Source organism: Xylocopa sonorina, chromosome 11, assembly GCF_050948175.1.
Source record: "Xylocopa sonorina isolate GNS202 chromosome 11, iyXylSono1_principal, whole genome shotgun sequence".
NCBI classification, from domain to species: domain Eukaryota; kingdom Metazoa; phylum Arthropoda; class Insecta; order Hymenoptera; family Apidae; genus Xylocopa; species Xylocopa sonorina.
Genome location: NC_135203.1, coordinates 4,620,971 through 4,641,970, shown reverse-complemented (window position 1 = coordinate 4,641,970; position 21,000 = coordinate 4,620,971). Strand labels below are relative to the sequence as shown.

Genomic DNA, 21,000 nt, shown 5'->3' with positions numbered 1-21,000 from the left:
ATCCGTTCACCTTTCTCTCCTCTACCTTTCTCTCTCTCTGGTTTTTCTTAATTTCATCTACTGCTAGCCTCTGAGAAAACTAAATTCTGGTAAACGAGAAGCGAGCTATTGAACGCCTTCAATATTGTTCTCTTCCTGTCCCAACGCTCTGTGTCATACATTTAATATATTCCAGTTTTTAACAGTAAAACTTAGTAAATACGTACATCCGTAACATACGCGTACACGTGCGCAGACAGACGTACGTGAACGATGCCACCTACGCGTGTGTGCGTGCGCGTGTGCGCCGCGTAGATATTAAGAATAAAAGATTAGTTTTGTGCTGATGTACAACAGTGTTTTTTGAATGGTAATCCGACTTATATGTATACAGATTATACATACGTACTACGTACGGTTTCACGTGTACAGAGTGGCGCGTGAGAACGATCCAAATAATTCTATTCTGTCAACGTCTCGAATCGTGAATGTTCCACATCACGACCATCCTGTTTCTGATTGCTGATCAATCGTGATTTGTCTCGAAATGAAAAAAAAAAAACATTGCTCGATTCAATTTCGATTCGAAACTCGATTTCTTCCTCGGATCATTAGTTGGATGATTAACTGACTAAAAATGATGTCGAAGTTCGAAAAGTCGAGGGGCGTTTAGTTGGTTCTCGTACGTGTAATTCGCTTTAAAGGTAAGGACAGTGTCGCGAGCGTAAAGTTCATTGTACTCATTTTGAAGTAATTACACGTGGTCGTTCTCGCTGGCCACCTTGTACGAAACGATGCAGAGATACATATCGTCCACGATGGATAATTTACAAATATTATTTATGGAGTTAATGAGAGTTTAGCGATATTAGTCCCATAGTAAGTTGGCGATAGAAAAAACCTGAATAAGATCATAAGTATGGATTCAAATAGTCGGCAATTTATGACAAAAAATGTATAATATAGAGTGTAAAATTCTCTCGTAATGTAATTATAATATATATATATATCTATATGTATAGATGTATATGTATATATATACACGTGTTGTATGCGTAATGTGTACGTGTATACGAAGGATTAGTTTTGTTAAGTTTTTATCGTGTACGAAGAGGTACAAAATTTATAGGTATAGAATAGGCTATGAGGTCCGAAAGGCTATCTAATTCGTTCGATTTGCGCTAACGATCCCGTTAGTCGTAAATAACGCGAGGTCCTCCATTTTTCTCGGAACTGGAAACCTATCCATCGATTAGAAATGATTAGTTCAGGCAAATTGCTTCCGCTCGAAAAGGATACACGCACTACCTAATCGATATCAATGAAAAGGAAAATCAATCTCGCAATTCTGATCGCAAAAATCATTCTCTAGCCCCCTACACTTTTCTTCTAGCCCTATCGTTTCTTTTTTGTATTCTCGCTGTACCCTACAATCTTCTCTAGAACAACGTTCAAAAACAAGTTCCGATCAAATGGTAACGGCGCGTGCAATTTATACCAGGAATAATCGAGTATCGTCGTAAACCGCGAAACGCTCAATGGAATCGTTATGGAGTAAACTTTTTAGGATCAAGTCACGCAAGAATTCTTTTATCGTTAAACTGTACAGTGCGTGTATGAACGATCGACAGGCAGATTTTTCGCGTCGCTCGAAGCATGTATAATTCAGCCATTCGTCAAAAATCGCCACGAAGGGAGAGGAGAAGAAAAAGAAGAAGAGCTAAAGAAATCGATATCGACGACTGGTGTCGTTAAAGTAAACGAACAAGCAGATGCAGATGGATCGAGTGATAAGGAAGAAGAAGAAAAGGTCGGAGTGAACAGAATGTTCGTTGATCTTCAGAGGAAAGAAGAATGCAATCAAGAATCGAGATCAATCGTCCACGTTTTGAAGAGAACGCTCTGCACGTCGAGTACGCCGTTAATAAACTCTGTACAAACATTAACAGTCCATTGGGAACAACAACATTTACATCTCGACAAGACTCTGAATCAGAGCTTCTATTGTTTCTAAATTCTTCGACGTCGCAATGGGTCCTTTGATCGCGGCGAACTGCCGAAACGTGTTTCATTTTGTCATCATCTTCTGGTTACCTTTCACGCCTCTGTATAACAACGAGTGTGATTACATCGATACGCTGAAGCAAGGAAACAGAGGATACACGAAACGTATTAGGGACAATCGACGATTCCTTGCGTCGAAAGACACAAACGATGATTGTCTGATACGAAAGAAGAGGAAAAATGAAACGAAGCGTAAAAAAAAACTGTCGTCAACGTGATGTACACCGAAAGTTCTGATGGCGTTTCTTTTCTATACACGTAAGGAAGGTTCGATTAATCTTGTCGTCTAGAATTTTATCTACTCGCTCTCGTGTCTCTCGGCAAACGAGAAGAAATTGAAAAGAATCGATATCCCATGAAGCTTTCGCCTCGATTCGTGTGCTTGTTTCCGTTTTTTTGAGCCGTCTCGTATGCAATCCACCGAATTCGTCTCAGGAGTATACGAAACGAATAAAGGACAAAGTGGCGATGCACCCTTTGGTCTTGACGTTCATCGGCCGTATATAAAATATCGATACAAATATTTGAGCCTTTGTATGGGGAACCTTGTGATGTCGGCACAAGGTTCGTTCGAACCTTCCTCTCGAAGGGACACTCGATATGAAATGACGATCTGGGTCCCGTTTAAAGGGCCCGTGGAGCGATTTGTGCCTGACGATGACTTTTGATATCGATACATCAGTCTGAAATGATTGATACCAGCTCCGTGTTTTGATCGATGATCGAGCATTTCTTTCATTCGTATCTACACAGCTTGTTCTCCTTCTCTCGTTTCAATTAATCGTCTCGCGTTGCCGTAAAAGTTTCAACCACGGAGCCGTCGTTTTGAATCTTATCTTTAGATGATTACAACATATCATGCACATCCATTTAGTACATGTACAATAGGATACGAGCTTGACATTGAGATTTTATACCATCGAATCGAAAACGGTTGATCGTAGATCTGTTGGATTATTCTTTGTTCTACTTGCAACGCGTTACACGTTTACAGGCGTGCATTCTCGTGTGGAATATAGGGGAGAACGGTTAGATAGAGAATCCCGGACATTCGAAGGTATACTTACAAGTAATCGTAACGTGAATAGAAAAATGTTTTGCGTTCAGGCCTTAAATGTGTCAGCACCCTGTAATTCACGAGTTTGCAATGTCTCCGACGAGTCGAACACGATTGTTACTTTCGTAAAGTCGACGAACGGAATAAAAAAATTCGGTAGGTTTCTCTTCTTTTCATTCTTTTCATGGAGATAGACTATTGATGGGTGTCGTGTATTATTGGATTATCCTAAGAGTTCCTGGAATACTTTTCAATCGTTCAAATAATTGTCCAAGTGATCTTAAATGTTCCTTTGCTTTTAAACGATTTATGAGTCGACTTTACATACAATGATCGTACAAGATCACACGATTTAGTATGAATAATGAAATAAAATTGATGTCTGGGAGGATTGCGCTTGAAAGCGAATGGTTGGAAACCGCGAGAACTAACAGAATAATCCAATATAACGTAATGTCATGTAGTGCTACCGTTCTCTAACATAGGTATACTTTGAATTTATATAGATTTTCTTTCCTACATTGTCGTCGCTTACATCCTGCGTGCTCCTTTTATTTCCTCAACGGATGCCACATGGCGACAGGACGTCTCTGAGCAGCCAACATTTGCCTCCAATGAACGTATGCTCTACCTGTCGATGTGGGTCCCACAATAATGTGCCCGACGGAATACGGTTTCGAATTTATCCCCTGGTCACCGTTCACCTCTGCCACTGTTAGTCTTATCTGTATATTCTGAAAGTCGATAAAATTGGAAGTGGATAGGTGTTTCATTTTAAGTTCATTTATTGCAACATAATGTTCAGCTTGGTTGATTAAATAGGGAAAAAAGGTGACTCAAACCTGCAGAATGTGACTGGGAACGTTAAAAATAATTGCCTCGTTGAAGATCGGGCTCTCTTCGCCTTTCTTCACGGATGTCTTCTTTTTGTGAATTTTTTTCCCTTGTTGCAGCAAATAAACCTTTAAAGCAGTGAATACATTGGTTAAAGAAATCGATACGCCATGTGATAGGTTCTGAGTTTCATGAGAAAGCCTCTGGACCAATGAGCTTTCCATTGGATCTTTCTTCGAATCACGTGGTGTGATACTTTTCGTTACAGTGTAGAACGAAGTAAGCGTTTAGGTACCTTAACGAAGAAATCGCCAGGCGTTGCATTAGCGCCACGCAAATTCCTGGCCTTCACAACTACCAGCGTGAGCCTTTCAGCCGTTTGCAAATAACTTAACGAGAACATCACTTCTCCGAGTCTTGGCGTGGGCAAAGCTGATCCTATAAGCGCCAGCCAAGTAGTTGCTGGTACCCTTGGCGCTGTTCCTAGTCGTAACCTAGCTTCTCCAAGAAGGGACGTACCGCCACCGATACTAGTTTCGTCGATAAATACCTTAAAAGTTTCACGTACAGATTACAACAAGTTCATCAAGGATTTCGCACGATTTATTGGATTATCAGATCAATGTATACCTCGATGAGCAGGGTTTTCCCCGTTGGACCATCGTCGAGAGGAAACAAAAAGTTTTTTTGGTAGCTAGGCGATGGACTTCCTCTGTATAGTCTGGTTTTCACGTGAAATTGTCTATTTGGTAGCAGGCAAACTCTGAAAATGAAATTTTTGGTTAATTGAACTTAACTTATTATGTAGGGCTGCCTAGGGTGCTACAGCAATAAGGATAGATTCAACAGAAGAATGCAAACCTAGCAAAAGTATCTTGAGCAGGTTGTCCATCCGGGGTGACGAGTTGTCTGACCTCAAGAACGCTGACCGCGAGGCCACCCTCGCTATCAGCACCTCTACCTCCCCATCTGTCGTATTGGACAGTGATACACACGTGTCCGACAACAGGCGCTTCCTCGAGATCGTTTAACACTACGCTAGTATCAGAGCACACACTTTCGCAGCTTATTGCTCTCTTCAGGTTCGATTCATCCGGCGGAGGTTCTGGTTCCGGCCCCTGCGATCCACGACGACTTCCGGGGCTGATCTCATTGTAATCGTTCATCGTGTAGTTCGAAATGAAACTCTGCAAAAGTGAATGATAAATATTCTGACTCGTTTAATGGCACTAAATAATTACAGTAGAGATGGAAATGAAAATTGCTATACCTGGGAGAACTTCCGCTTCAACTGCATTTCTTCAAGTGCATTGTAGTACTCTTGATTGTTCCGTTTTCTGTCGAATAAGTTGGTTTTGTAATTGATTTTCTTTTGAGTTTAGATAGATAACATTCTTGTATATGAAATGTTTACCTTAACGAGTCAGTTTCATCGAGTTCGTTAAATTCATGGATACCGTTCAACCTTTCCATACTTTTCCTTCTTTGTTCAATACTATTTAGGATGTCCTGGAAACAAATAAAATGTAATAATGGAAATTGTTAACATATGGCAAATGTAGTATCAAGATTTTCATACCTCTGAGGTTCTCGTGAAGCTAGGGTCAGTCATATACGTGTAAACCTCTTGAGTGTGGTCTTTAACTAATAATGGTGACGATGGTGGGTCTTGTAAACTATTATACACCTATCAAAGCAATACATGGCGTTAATAAAAATAAATTGCGTGAGCCATTTCTCTCGAGAATGACAGAACTGTACCTCTTGTGCAGTTCTGTGTGCCTCTAAATTCAGTTCAGGGCTGTAAAGGTCGGAACTACGTCTAGACCCGTCGCGATCCATCACATCGGAATCATTTTCCGCGTAGATGTCGTGAACTTCATCGTGCAACTGGTCACCGGTGTTCTCCTCCACCAGAGAAGGAGATCTTGGCGGGAATGTGAAGCGTTGAACTTGTTGTGCCGAGGAAACTGCTGAGCTACGATAGCATTAGAGATGAAACGTTACAAGCATCGTCAGCCTTGCTACTTTCATTCCCCCTGCATGTTGATCAACTCGACTTACTTGAAAAATTCCGAGGCGTCGATGTAACTCTGCGAAGTGACCAATCTGAGAGCATTAAATATCCTCTCACCAGTGGTCAACCCGTTCTTCTTTGGCACATCTTTCGGAGGATCGGGTGGCGCGGGTGGCGGTGGTACAGGGCTCGAGGCCGACTCGCTGTTGACCTTCATCGCGCTGATCGATTCCTGAATCGTGTCGCCGTAGAGCATGTGATCCGTGCAGCACGCGTCCTGGTGCTCGCCCAGTCCAAGCTCGTTTATCGTCTCGTAAATAGGAAGATCAGGCAAGCTCTGGATGTACTGGGAGACCTTCTGCAAGCCCTCTGACTCGCGGAACAAGTAGGACGAGCCGATGTCCTCCTGAAGGCTAGAACTTCTGAACGGCGTCATCTCGATGCTTTGCATCTCGTTGCTCTTGCGATCGAGGTCGTTGCCGAGGCTCTGAGTGCTTTGAAGCATCTTAGACAGTTCCTCGGACCGGTATATCGATCCCACGATGGTCTGGCTGGCGGCATTCGAAGAATTCGTCATTCCGAAACTGCTCGGGGAGCCACGGGAATCATTCCTGACATGTTGCCGTATCATGTGACTCCTCTGGACGATGTCATAGCTGCCGTAACTCGTGTTTTCCTCCTCCTCCCCCTTATCGTCGAGGGTAGCTATCGGTACACCGTGTACACCGTATCTGATCCTGGTCGACTCGACGTTCCCGTCGAATTGCCTGTAAGGATTGCTCGATCTATTCTCCTTTCGTCGTTCCTTATCCAGGTCGTATCTCAGCCTCGCGTCCGCGTGATTCTGGGAGCCGTACGGTGTCATTTGAATGTTCTCCGTCATGGTCTTCGTTGCCTCGGCATCGAATCTAAACGTACCATGGTCGTTGGACGCTTTGTACAGCCCGTAATTCTTGGCAGGCTCGTTCTGGAATAGAAAGACCGACGGGCCGGTTGATCTCGAGGGAATTGGCGGCCTCTGCAAGGATGGCGGCGGAGTTAGCGGGCCTGGGCCAGACTCTTGCATTCTCAGGTAGTCTATGGTGCTCGAGGTTTGAAGTGGAGACGGCCTTGAACGAGGGGTTGGCCTTTCTTGAGGTGCTGGTCTCAAAGGCTGCGGCGGTATTGTGTTACCTGTAGTAGTGCCCAGAGGCGGGTGGAGGTCCCTGTCCACTGACTCGAATCTGCAAATATTACAGTGTTTTACCTTTGCAAACGAGAAACTTTGCTTTCTTCCTCTTTCTTCGCTTCGTTGTGCTCTCTCTTTCTTTCCCCTTAAGTTGCGAATTTTTAGAACACCGTTCCGCCGGTGGTATTGATTTTCGCTTCAAACGTCGTTTATCATTTCTATGCTCGTTTTTTTTAAATTGCAATTCTATGTACACGGTCCTGGGTGTTTTTAAAAGGAACCGCGAACGATTATTTCGCAGTAGGTGCCATGAATATACAAGCTTCTTGTTGATAATCTATTTCGTTCTTTATGTAAAGCATCCGTTACAAACGATTCTTTGTACTTGTTGGATATTAAATGTTAGCTGATCGATTTTATATTTTGCGTTTTAGTATCGATAGGTTAACCGAGCGAGCGGCGTGTATTTAAAAAGGCATTTCTTGCGAATTGATTTACTCTTGACGCGTGGTACTTATGTTGTAATGGTTGTTTCATCAAGCTCTTTTTAATGTTTGTTAATTACACGATTCGATGGCAATAAATGTACGAACGGGCCATTTTACGCGCGAACAATTGCGAAATAGTAAAACGTAATGCTTTTAACAACGCTGCCCTTATACGCTTGTAAGTTGCTCGAGCTATTAATGGTTTTACTCAATTATTCTGAGTGCCCGTTCTGAAAAACGTTATTGCCGTGCCATCAAGCGTTCGAGCGCTACGTACAAAATTGCCAATACCGGCCTAACGCTTCGACACTGTTCTTTATCGCTACAAAGTTAACGTGCAACATCGAACCGTGATTAACGCTATAGCACTGAAATTTACGTTGAAATTTTGTTTCAATCGCTCAATTAATCCTACGATTACCTTGTAAATTATCGTAACATATAAAAGTGAAGTACAAGTATAGTCTACGTTTTAAATAGATTTTTTTTTGATCGAAGATTCTATATTTTTTAACAAATATTACATTAGAAAGATGAATACTAAAATCGTTAAAAAACGTAAAAAATTTGTCATTTTCGCATCTCCGTCCTCGTCAAAGGGACTGTCGCTTAATTAACTTGGTACACTATCTCGCTTTTAATTAGCCAGGGTTCAGAGATTTATGCGGACGCAATATCGTCGAAGTTCATTTCGTAGCCAGCATTAATTGTACCTGGTAAATGCTCCCTGTGCATCCAGTCTAAGGTCACTATCACTGTGAAGCAGATGCTGGGATGTGTTCCCAGGCTGTCGATACAAACCCGGAATTGTCTGGGCAGTTGGGTGCTGTGCTTTCACCAGACCAACCTGGAAAAGACCAGCATTTTTTCACTCCTCAGTTGCACTAACAAAAATTATTTCCCTTTTAGCAAAGGACCATTATTTTACTCTCGTTACTATTTCGTTTATCATAACAGGAATTATCCACAAGAAATTAATTTTTCTTTTTACTGTACCTTCTCTTCTCGTGGTGCCCATAACCAGGATAGCTTTTGTCGCCATTCCTCGCAGACATTCCAAATCTTCCTAGTGCCCCATTGTCTGCCAATGCACCTAGACAGCATAAGTAACCATTACTATATTTAAATAGACTCGCGTTACATATCTACGAGGTTCGCGTGAAATTTCAAGGGTTTTTACTATATATTGCGGTCGATAATCGTGTTCTCATGGGGAAAGTTGTCGGACAATAGCATAGGAATTGGATTATTGGGTCACAATGTACGACGATTGAATATATTGCTGTCTAATATCGTTTTTACGATGATAATCGACCTTGCGTCACTCTATGTTATAATAAAAAGTAGTCGACGGATCGGTTGAATTAATTTTTTTCCTTTTTATGTTCGATATATAATTGCGAGGAAAGTAGTTGGTTATACAGAGCGTTCGACCGTCGCGTCGGTAAATTAATAGCGTAGACTCACAAGCACGTGAGAATATGCTATTATTAAGTGAATAGAGATGAGCGCTCATCAAAAGGGGTCAGTGAGAAAATCAATTTTAGTAAGCGCGATATTAAAGGTAAAATAAAATTTTGCAGTATTTAACGGATCCAGCATGAAAGAGGCTTGCACTTTTTTTTTCAAATTTGAATGTTCCATTGTTGGATGGGATCATTTATTTCCACATTAATAATAGAACCATCATTTGCTATAACTTTACAAAAGAAAAAAAAGAAATAGTTCACTTGTGAGAAATGCTCGAGTGTTCGCTTTTGAAATTGGATTGCAGTTTCGTACTTTTCTCGAGATAAACTTAGTTTGCAGTTCGAAGGGTACCTTAGGGTATTCACTCGTGATCACGATTATTATAGTTCCCTGGATTCGAACGTGACTCCTGCGAAGCTTTAGCAACGAGCGTCGCTTGCAGCTACGTTTAATATTTCTTTATCTCTGCACGGAGAGATGAGAAAGAATAACCCTGGCTACGGAAAAGGGCAGATAAGGAGTCTTTGATACAATTGGTGGCTGAATGACCCTTTAACCTGTTGCATGTGTTGCATTTACCAGTCTTCGCAAGTATACGTGTTATGTAATGCGAGAAAATAGTGAAACACGGAAGCTCTGCTGAAACCCTAGCCGAGTCCTTTGAGCAATCTTGTGAACGATAAGCATTTCAGGACAATTTCAGAAGAAATGAATAGATATAAATTAAGCAAAACGGGACTACATTGTAATATATGAAAAACTTGTGGATTAGAATGTAGAGGATGATCGATGCGAACGATATGGGTGAATGGAAATTGACGTTATCGGACTATTAAGAGATACGTTAGCGTTTAATGAATGGGATCGTTAAAGTCGCGGTGCAATCACCTTCTGTAGAGAGCCAGGGCGGCGCCAGCCACGACGAAAACGACCAAAAAAACCGCAAGTACAGCCAGTATCCAACCCATCGTTCTTGATAGCCAATTCAGGCCCAGCGAATCCGACGAAGGCTCCGGTTCTGAAACACAAGGAGTAAATCCGTCGAGAGCATGATCCGATTAGTGGCACATCACCAAGATCACTCGTCGATTAACGATCTTTACGCATGCCCATGGCGTATACAATAATTCGATTTTGTGAACGTGTTCGCACTTTATATAAGTACACATGGATACATGTATCGTTGTACCTCTACATCCACTGGCACTATAAGAGCAGTCGTGTCCACGGTTGGGGTGCCACACGCTCCAGCTTCGCCATCGACGGCCGAGGCCATTTCCCTTTCGTCCTCCGCCTCCACTGCGGCCACCCTTCATATCTTGAAAGAACGGGCCGATTTACGATTACAGTTTATTTTGACCGGTACTAGTTCTCCGAGGCGATCATCCGGTGAACGTTGGTTCACGCGTAATCTCATTGAAAACAGCGATACATATTGTCCATCGTGTACCACTCAGTGAGAAAATGGAAATGAAAGCAAAACATTATCATTGTTCATTGTAACTTCTCGCAACTACAACAAGCTCTGGCTGGGATCAAGCGATTCGATAGGCGATTAATGCAAACGCGCGGAGGTAACTATCGTCCGTTCTCTGGCCCTATGAGCTATTTAATATCGAGCCATCCAATATCCATTGTTAAGCGGCATAACATTTAAACGGGACTTCGTAGAACTCGCGGAGAACGGGAGGGTAGAGACGGTAGCCGGGAATGTCGATAGAAGTTAACGAGGCAGCGCAGCCAGCGATAAAATCTCCCCACGAAAAGTTCCTCGACGATTCGTGGCTTTGCCGTCGACATGAAAGGATTTTCAACATTCGTAAGAAACTCCGCCGCAAAATTAGAGTCCCCCGCCGCTGCGGTTTCATCTCTGGTTACGTCGTGGAGGGTCTCTAATCTCGCCTTTCGACGTGACTGCCTCTGCACGAATGTGTGCATCCACGTCTCGTGTCGCTTGTATCGATGTGCCCGCTTCTATGTAGATATATGTACACCGTTTCCGGTCGAACAGACCGTGTTATGAATATATGCGTTATGTAGAGGCATACATATGCATAGGTGTACAAGTACATAGCTGCTAGACCAAAGAAGACTGGAGAACCCTTAGACGGCTGCCCTTAACGTCGTATCGGTAGTCTGCCTCGAAGCAGGCAAGAATAGACGGCGCAAGACACGATCCGCCGGAAATATTCACCGTATCTTTTGTTCCGATTATTCTCTGACACGTAAATCCGATTCGTATTAAGAATTTCGTTCGTTTAAACGCTTAATACAATAAAATATATATAGTTCCTCTCTATAAAATTGCGCAGACTGTGCGACTTCCATAATCAGCAAAGATAATTTTGAAATCTTGAATATAGTTTCAGTTTCAATCTTATTTGGTATTTCTTCTCTCGTGATCGTGTGATATCTTGCTAACATCTTTAAGTAGTAGAAACAATCGTTTAGGGTACATCTGTGATATACGGAGAAGATTTTACGACTGTATTTGAAGAAGGGGTGCGCAGGATCGTCCATTTCCTATGCACACGGTAATGTTCACCGTTTTATCTCAGACGTTTTGACAGAAAGTACGTGTGGCTTAGCTTGGGTGTAGTTATGCACTTGGCTCCCTCAAAAAAAAAGGTAGGGGGTGCTGGCAGGGTGCGCGGTGGAGGAAACGAAGGGGGAAGAAAGCGCTTCCCAGCATGTGTCTGAAAAAATAGGCCAAGCCAGCGGAGTCGGTGAACTTTGCTCAGATACTTCGAAGGGTATTCAACGAACATCAGCAATCCGGATGGTTTCCCCTCCGAAGAAGCAATCCGCTTTGAGGTACTATAGATCTTTGAGGTACACACGATCTAACTCGTAAACCACATACGATATCACTATGGTATTCTTAAATAGAGAATGTCTATACTCTATTAAGAGTATTAATATCCTGTTTGTTCAATAGATTTTGTCTAAAATAAAATTACGCCACAGATGTTTGACTGCTGAAGTTATCGTTTCTGGAAGAGATATGTTCGAAAAGAATGTCTTATTAGATTTCATAGTAATGTTACTTTGTACATGTATAATGCAAGCTGAGAAGAAGGGGTTGGCGATGAACGTGAATAGCATATGGTGAATGAAAGAATCGTCTCTATGAAGTCTTTGGGTAAAGGAAATGCAAAACGAGCAAGCAGAGAATAACAATGTTATATTAAGAAATGAGAAAGGGTAGCAAGCTGAAGCAGCTAGTAAACAAGGGAAGATATGGATTGTTTCAGCATCTTTTATTGTTTCCATAGCGAGGGTAACGACGTTTCTCCTATGAAAGCCATTTTTTGCATTCCGTATTTATTTGAAGAGCCGAGTACTCTATACGCGCTGTTACCAAGTAGAATAAAACGCCTATAATCAGACGCGAGACATGTACCCATATCTTTCATTTTCTAATAATTTCAATATTTTATTAACGAGTTAGCAGACATCGAGAGGAAATGGTAGCGCAAGAAAATGCGTCTCTTAACAAAATTTGATTTCAGTACCTCAATTAATTAAATATTTAAGATTCATCATTGTATAATAAATCTAATATCGTTAATTCGTTTTGTTACAGAAAGAAGATTGTATGCAACTTGATCTCGATGAAAACTCTATCACAAGTTAGGCGATAATCGTTTAGTTTTAAAGTAGAATCGTAATACGAGGGACACAGGGGAGGGAATAAAGAATTAAAGGAGGGAAATAAAGAAGTAAAGAAAATAATTCACCGTCTCGTATTACGTTTGATGGAGCGGTTCGGTTGCGGCATGGTTGGTTAGCGACTCAACTGTCTGACAGGCGTAGCAAGTAACCGAGATTTTCGTGCAAGAGGGAAGGGACGTAGATGGACGAGTAGGATAAGATTTAGCGGGAAAGAAGAGGGCGGTTGCAGGTTGGTAGCGGTGCTTCGCTCTTTCCCATCAGAGACAATGGTAGCAATTAGTGGCGTGTAAGATTTCAGCCCGGGGCCGCAGAGAAAGAGAAAGAGATTCTCTGATTCTCGAGTACATTCATTCAGGGGCTAGTCTCTTTTTCGCTCTCTCGACGAGGCGCAGAAGGGAAGGAAAAAAAGGGGGTCACGAAGTTACTTTACGAACGTACATTCAATTGAGCCCTCGAAGATTCATCGATCCACTTTTCGCCCATCAAACGTTACTCCTGTCAAGGTCCTGTTTTGAAGCAACAGATATTAAGTATCGAGTCTCGGTTCGAGATGCATCAGTTAGAGGGGGTTCAAGTTTTCCGAAGAATCGATGATTTTGTCGTTTCGATCAAAGAGATATCACACTGTTGATTAAATTGCAGTCAACTAATTTACACAGAATTTTTTTAAGACAGTGTAGCAATATTTATCGCACGTCTTTTGTTATTAATAATTGGTAAAACGAAATTATGTCCATAAGCAAAAAAAGAAAAAAAAAAATTGGGCGTTGAAAAGATTAAGTGTCGTCACAGTGGTTGATATCCTTTACGGCAATCTTTGTAAACGCTTTTAACCACACTTCTACTAAAGTTGTGCCCCATGGCATAGATAACGTGCATCTCTATTGTAGCAAATGCGCAAAAGCGCATTGTGCCTTTTGAAAGTGAAGAATGCAAGGGCAACGCATGCGGAACGGCGAAATAAGGACCGGTAAGTAGAGGATATCAAAACTGGGTCAGACCGGAGCGGTTTTCCTCTGCTTACATTTGTGTCACTGTGTCAAGGTAGCTGATGTTAGATATACATACAAATCAAGAGCAGTTGATTAGGGAAAAAAAGGAACTTCGTCACTCGTTTCTGTTGTCGCATATTATTCGTTTCTTCGTAGAATCACAGGAAGTGGAACAGTAGTAATTCAATGGTAAATAAAACATTCTCTTTAAATACATATAAATATATTTACTTCGTGAAAAAGTAAATTATATTTCGTATGTGTAATTTTTGATGCATGAAGAATATGTTTTTAAGCTACTGGCTTTCTATGTCTGATATATAGCTTTTCGATCTACTAATTTTCTGCGACTGATATGTGACTCCTTAAAATATTAGCTTTCTGCATCTGGTATGACGTTACGAGGAATTTTGAACAAATTTTGTCAGCCGTTGAAAGATGCATCGGCTCTAAAAAATATATTCGAGTCCATTTATCGTTAAAGGCATTTCAGGATGTTACGAGATCGGAATTCCTGACTCGCTATGAATAATTCACATGTGAATTTCGCTGTTGTTGGCAGCTCGTACACGGTTCGACTCATTTTATTTTACGAGCAATGTAAGGTGTCTCACAAATAGTCATTGATTCCTTAACTTTTCACATAATAATGATATAACTCGTTAAATAAATGTTTCAACTTCACGAAACAATTTTCATACATTCTGATGTCGCGTTTAATATCTTCGAAGTACCATTTTTCTATCTTCGATACTTCTCATCCATTAAACAAATAAAGGTTATAAAAATGTTCAAGGAATGGTAGCTTTCGCAGGAAGCCAAAATATAGGGGTAGAGCAAATTTTGCTTAACGTCCAAACATTTAGTAGCAAATCGACGAAGTATGGAGGAAGGTAAAGTTGGCGAAATCTATCGTCAGACGGTTTTATTTGTCTAGCAAGCCGTAGAAAGTGCAACGAAAAGTGTCCGCGGGGGACAGACTTTTAGATTAAATATTTACCCGGTGTTTTCGCTTCTTATCTTTACTCCGTTCCCATGTCTGAACAAATGACTTATCTCTCCTATTAAATATCGAGTTTGACATCGATTTCCTAATTCAATGTAAAATTACACGACGTCGCATTATTTCATTATCTATTAGTTGCACGTGCGACGATATTTTAAAACAGAATTATGTGTACCTCCCCTTCCCCAAACAGTGATTAACATATCCAAAAGAAGTTCGTCTGCACCCGTAATCGAGTGGTCTCGATCGATCGGGTCGTCGGTCCCGTTTGTCGGTATACGCGGCTGCAGGAGTGCTGCAGGTTCGTTGCACTTTCGGCCGCATTCGTAAAACTGCATGCCACTGCACCATCGGATCTGTCATTCTCTCCGCGAAGCTGCCGCGATAATTAAATTTCATTCTTAATCGTTTCGACCGCCATAGCGTAGTAATATCCACCCGTATTGCGGGCATTAACGCGATCAAAGAGTACGAGTATCGGACACGGTAGAATGTTTGGATTGTTTAGAATAATTTGATTTTCCAAATTGGTCCTCTTTCGTTCGGATACTGTCAAGATTAATCTTAACATCTCATTGGAAGAGCAATATTAGTTCGTATTCAACTTTTCAATTTCAATTTTACAGAATTTTCCATTCTATTTCGTAAGTTTATGAAACCCATTTCGATAAAAGAAGTAGACTCTTTCGCTGAAAAAAGATTTGATTTTCCACTTGGAAAGTCGGAGGAGATCTACTATCCCCAGAAGATTCTATTCGCCGTTTCCGTTCAGGAACGTTATCGTCCTGCAAGTGCGATCAAAGCGAAAGGGAAGGATTATGAATACTCGCGGCGCGCACGATATAACGAATCCGTCCTTTACAGTGGAAGAAGGAAGCAAGGGGATTCTTAGGAAGGACGTGAGAAAACATGCGGCAACGGTTTGATCCTGCTTGCGATGCACCTTCGTAAAGTTGACGACGCTGCGCAATCCACTGGATCTTTACTTGCTCCGCTGAGTTGTCAAAATAATGGAATCCTCGTGCTGTTGTTACGACATCGAAAACATCGAGTTCGTTGACCGACAAACATCCCTCTAAAGTGAGACGCGTGACGGAAGAAAAGAAAAGAGGACAGGATGCGAGCTGAATGGACAACAGGAAGAAAATCGTGCGGTCATAATATTCAATGGAGAGTATTTTCGAGTTGATTATACGTATCTGGGTAAAATCAAAACGAAACATAATGAAACGAGGGGCGACGATGGTGGAGGTGGTCGAAATGTTCGCGGGGGACGTAGCCGTGGGTCGATTAAAATGCAAACAAAACACACCAGGGAATCCAAGGGCTCGAAGCAGGCTTTGAGACGGGAGCACAGCATGTTATCGTTCCTTCTTCGTTCAGTCGGTGCAGGCTGTAAGAATGCCCAGCGCGGAGCGTAAGGAAGCGGAATGGAAACGAAGGGAGAGACGGAGAACAAAGGGAGACAGAAGTACTGCTATCTCGACGCGAAACTAAAAGAGAAGGGAGTAAAAACAGATTTAAAAAAAAAGGAGAAGAGAAAACCCTATGTATATACGTATATACGTCCATCCGCGTACCTGTTCCATTCTCTTCTCTTTGTCCTTAAGAGAATATCCACCCTCCCCGCTCGTTCTCCTAGAGCCTCTCTTTGTCTCTCTCCTTTCTTTCCATCCCTTCCCTTTTTGCATACATCGGCAAGTAGGGGTGAAGAAGAAAGGAAGAGGGAGGAAAGTGAAGGTGGGTGCGTCAGTGTCGAGGAGAGAAAGAGACAGTGGGGGACTGAGAGGGGTGGAAATTCTGGGTAGCTGCCAGATGGCGCATTGCGCTCTAGAAGCTCACCCCTCGAGTTTCTAACGTTTGCTGCCAAACACCGAAATTCTCCTCCCTCGTGTCGTCCCCCTCCTTTCTCTCTCCCCTTTTCCGTCGTTCTGTCTCTGTTTCTCTGTCTATCGATCTCTCTCTCTCTCTCTCTCTCTCTCTCTCTCTCTCTCTCTTTCTTGCGTGGCTGTGCACGGTTCTGCGGGTGTACGTGTGTACGTGCGCGTGTCCCTTGTTCGGTATATCTCTGTAACCCAGGCGGGTGCGCGGGCTTTTAGGGTTTCCCAAAATCCGGGGCACGAGTGGTAGCGCCGTTCGAAGCCCTAAATTTCTGCACGGACTCCGATTAACGACACCCTGGTTCGCTTTCCGAGCTTGAAATCCGTACGGATAATCGGTCCAGAGACGTGTGGCTAATCGTACTCGCGGACGTAAAGGTGCAAGGTTACGGCTGCTGGCGGAATCGATACTTATAATTGCACGCAACTTTCGTTTCGTTTCAATTAAACGAAACGCGTAAATCGTACTGTTCTTACGAGCGTATAGCGTCGGTTCAGAATACCCCTCGTCGATATCGAATTATTCTTCGTTGGTGAATGTTCGAGACAGATGTAGAAGCTGCGGTGAATCGAGTTTAATATCAATAGGGAATTTAGACGCACTAGGCGCGTCCTGTTAGAAAGTTAGAATGGATAAAGGCTGATAGATCTTGGAATAGCACACTGCCTGCACGTGATGCATGCACTTTAGTCTCGATAGTGTACACGCTGTTATCAATGTCTACACTAACGTGCCTAAATCATTTAGGAGAAGGCTTTCACGCTACGAACACAATTATAGGTTGACAGTTGGTCGCGGTTGCAACCATGCAGCATCAATTGCTATTGGGTGTATTCGCTTGGATGCATTTTTTTTTTATATTTTGCACTATTTAGGAAGAACACAAATCTATTTGATTTAATAATCACAGTTTCCAGAATCTGATTTATACGTATACACGGATTATAGCGCAGCAGAGAGTTAATTAACTCTTGAGCTCGAACGCAAGGCTTTGATGTCAATTTTTTTGATCCCCATTCACACGATAGCCGCTGTCTGTCCCAGTAGTATAGGTCACGTAGTTGGCGCGGCTGACGGTGTACGTCCCCTTCTACTGGCCTGACTATAAATTCCCATACCAATCTACAAGGCGAACGAGAAATAATGCGCGGTCTGACAGTCTATCGATGATCCTGATCTTGACTCGGCTCTCGCGGAAACTTTTCTCGATCAAGTGATCCACTTTAATGGCTCCCTCGAGATAAATCGTTCATTCCTACCTACCCCCCTGCCCACTTTTTTTCAAGCATTTCAATGGATAGCACTGCGACGGATTAACTAGAGTAAACTTCCTGTCGGACTGTTCCTTTCGAGCAAGCGGAACGAGATGTTGCGAATGCGTTCCTTTTTCTCTCTCTCTCTGTTTCTCTCCGTTCGGTTTGAAGAGCATCTGGATCGTCGAAGCGCGCAACAAACAACACCGACGCTCGAGCTCGACGCTTATCGAACTCGAACTCGGCTCACGAGAAATAAAAGCTTCTCCTTCGCGTCCCGATATATTCACGCGAGATTTCATTTCAAACGCGAAGTAATTTACACCATCTGAAACGAGTCTGTTTACGAGGGCGAGCCTGGGGAACGAAAGCCTGTCGCGAACGATCGTTTCTCACCGGCGAAGGAAACCAGGAAGGGCCAGACTTGTTCTGGCCACTCGCGTCGCTGCGAAAATCGGCAAGATCGCTCGACGAAGCAAGGAATAAACAGGTGTAACGTGATACGAGCTGATCGTATCCGCGTGCAAGAGAAAAATACATCGCGGCGATGCGACGGTTAACAGCTCCTGGTTTAGCAAAGTAGCGTCTTGCGGTTGTTAGTAGGTCACCCGTTAGATGGATTTAATATGGCTTAGGAGCGCGTGGAATGCCAAGCCTGCCGCATTCTCCACTCACCCTCCCCACGAGCTTCCTTCCTCTGTCCTTTTTCCGCCTCCTACGGCCGCACGTACGGGCCGTGCGGTAGCTCTGGAAAAGAGGCAGGAAATTGTGCGAGAGAAGAGGAGACGCCTAGTAGACATATAAAGAAGAGAGGAAGGGGCCAGATATAAGCGCGAGAAACAGAAAGACAGGAGGGAGTAGAACAGGAGATGGCTGCCTCCTTTTTTTTGCTATCGCTTCATCTTCCTTCCCTTCCGAGTGTGCCCGTAAATTGGTGTGCGTGTAAAGGAGAAACGTGTACGTACGTGTGTATTCGAACGCGTCTGTGTGCTCTGTACGTCGAAGAAAGAGGGGGACGTGGGGCGAGGCGGAAAAGATAGACGCGGGGGCGAAGCATCAACCCCCTCGAGAGCATCAACCGCAGGTACGTAACCGGTGCAACAGAACGATCCCTTTCTTAGCTCCTGCTGGAAGTACACAATGTTGGTCCTGAGTTTTATCGTTACGCGGTTCTCGTTGAGATTCTAATGGAACAGAAATTGATTTGCACCGGCGTGCGAGGTTCTCGCATTCCGCGGATGTTCGCAGGAGCTGCCGCATTCTTGTTTACGAAGAAGCGTGCGCGTTCGAAGCAGGGCCTCGCCTAAAAGACGCACGTGTGTCGGAATTTTCGTTCAGCAACACGCGATGGATCCTTTCCACGAGGCTGGGAAAAATGGCACGAAGTCTCGACTATGTGACACGTGCAGACGGTGGAAAGGAACCCGAGGAATGTCAACCGCGAGACCTCACGGACAGGGAACAAGGTCGATCTTTTTTTTCGACGTCTCAAGAAATTGGATTGCGTATCAGTAAGACGTTCCTCCTATGCCTCGTGATTTTCCTCCTCGAGCATTCCTCTCACGTTCTACGGGATTAGGTACCTATATTTTATTTCCCTTTTTCGGTGTCGGATAAAGGATACAGAGGGAGAGAGGGAGAATCGCAAATTTCGTTTACTGGGATAAAGGGAAAAATACATGAAAGTGATAGTGGAAAGGAGACCTGGGTAGGAAGGCAGTGGCTCCAGAGAATTTTCTCCGCAAGTTCATAAAGTATGCAACGAGGGCCTGTTTCAGGAAACGTGGACTCGCTTGGCACATTATCGTCATACGTTTCATCGGATATCTAACGAGAGAGAAAATGGTATCTTGTTTCACGTGTGAAAGTTGCTCGACTGAATGGATAATATCCATTGATGACGTTCCAAGATTACATCGATGAACGAAAGAGTATATTAATACTACTTTAGCATGAATTCGAGTATAGAAATAGTTGTTACATATTGGAAAATTTAATTTGATCTGAAGTAAAAAACTAATTTGAATTCAGTGGATATTTATTAGATCAATTGAGCATTTGAATTTGAATAATTATTTTGTACGGTTCAGAAGAATGATACTTTCATAGAGCAAAGTGTTACAACATTGATATATCAATTTTTGCTCAGCTACACGTTAGTCTCTCGTTTCGGTATAATGAATCGAGTTCTATGTTTGCCAATAATGGCAAGTTTATAGAACGCAGCCGCGAGTTAATATCCTGCCTGTGCGGCGCCAAGATTCGATAAACCTTCGTCATGAAACAATTATAGTCGTCCACTTTGGTATTTGGGGATCCACTGGTAACTCAGTAATTAGTGACGCCATTGTGTACCTACCTATATGAATATGCTTAATTCAATAGATACATCGCGCGTGTGAACTCACCGTGAATTCGCGATATCATTGTTTAACAATGAAAGACTGATCAATTCGTCGAACAAATGATCTCTCGGCGATTTATTAATCATGCAATCTGTATTAACGCGTAGGATAGCATTGAAATAGATTTTCAGAAGAGCGCAAGATTTTTATTTGCATCACGAATTCCATTTTATGCAAGCAGATCCCTCTCGAGAACGAAACGAAAGGAGACTACTCCTGAAGGAAAAATAAACTCGCATCGTAGGTTTATAAACAGCGCGCAATCTCGTACTCTTTGACTGGCAGGGAATTAAGATTTGTTGCATACAAGAGCTTTGCGAAAATTCCAAAGGTGGAGGCGGCTCCTTTTCAAGAAATGTCGCGCATGTAGGGTGGCTCCAGGTTTTATAGCGGAGAGTTTGAACGAAATTTACAAAGCCACTTGCGTCGCGGAATAAAAACTTTAGCAATATATTCGAAGGAGTATCGCCTTTGGAATAAAAACGTCCGATTCACTGGAACAAGTATTCAAACTTTCGCACGAGTATTGTATCTTGTATTAAACTCGAACGGGTTGTAGTCCCTTGCGCGATGAAAAACCGACTCCTCTTCTGGCTAATCAACCGCCCTTAATTACCAGTTGGCACGAACTGATGAATTGATTAATTCGTCTGTTCGTGGTCCAGAAACGAGAATTGTGCGTGTGCAATTAAGGTGTACGTGCCGATCGAG

General features: G+C 42.8%; 1 protein-coding gene across 3 annotated transcripts in view; it reads right to left on the bottom strand.

Annotated features, from left to right (window-relative positions):
• Nucleotides 1-2,857: 2,857 nt before the first annotated feature.
• The window catches only part of LOC143429184 (uncharacterized), a 53,752-nt gene continuing 35,609 nt past the window's right edge, over nucleotides 2,858-21,000 (bottom strand). Inside the window, exons 2-15 of one of the 3 annotated variants that reach the window (XM_076904670.1) lie at nucleotides 9,966-10,095; nucleotides 8,604-8,700; nucleotides 8,321-8,454; nucleotides 5,999-7,174; nucleotides 5,696-5,912; nucleotides 5,514-5,621; nucleotides 5,349-5,443; nucleotides 5,205-5,271; nucleotides 4,796-5,121; nucleotides 4,565-4,697; nucleotides 4,230-4,484; nucleotides 3,943-4,062; nucleotides 3,621-3,834; nucleotides 2,858-3,170 (exon numbers count right to left, since the gene is read on the bottom strand). In XM_076904670.1, coding sequence (XP_076760785.1) covers nucleotides 3,652-3,834; nucleotides 3,943-4,062; nucleotides 4,230-4,484; nucleotides 4,565-4,697; nucleotides 4,796-5,121; nucleotides 5,205-5,271; nucleotides 5,349-5,443; nucleotides 5,514-5,621; nucleotides 5,696-5,912; nucleotides 5,999-7,174; nucleotides 8,321-8,454; nucleotides 8,604-8,700; nucleotides 9,966-10,045 — 2,991 coding nt within the window. In that variant the 5' untranslated portion in view covers nucleotides 10,046-10,095 and the 3' untranslated portion in view covers nucleotides 2,858-3,170; nucleotides 3,621-3,651. Of the gene's footprint in view, nucleotides 3,171-3,505; nucleotides 3,835-3,942; nucleotides 4,063-4,229; nucleotides 4,485-4,564; nucleotides 4,698-4,795; nucleotides 5,122-5,204; nucleotides 5,272-5,348; nucleotides 5,444-5,513; nucleotides 5,622-5,695; nucleotides 5,913-5,998; nucleotides 7,175-8,320; nucleotides 8,455-8,603; nucleotides 8,701-9,965; nucleotides 10,096-10,266; nucleotides 10,328-21,000 lie in introns of those variants that run through there. The other 2 variants (XM_076904669.1, XM_076904668.1) reach the window with 2 other exon arrangements.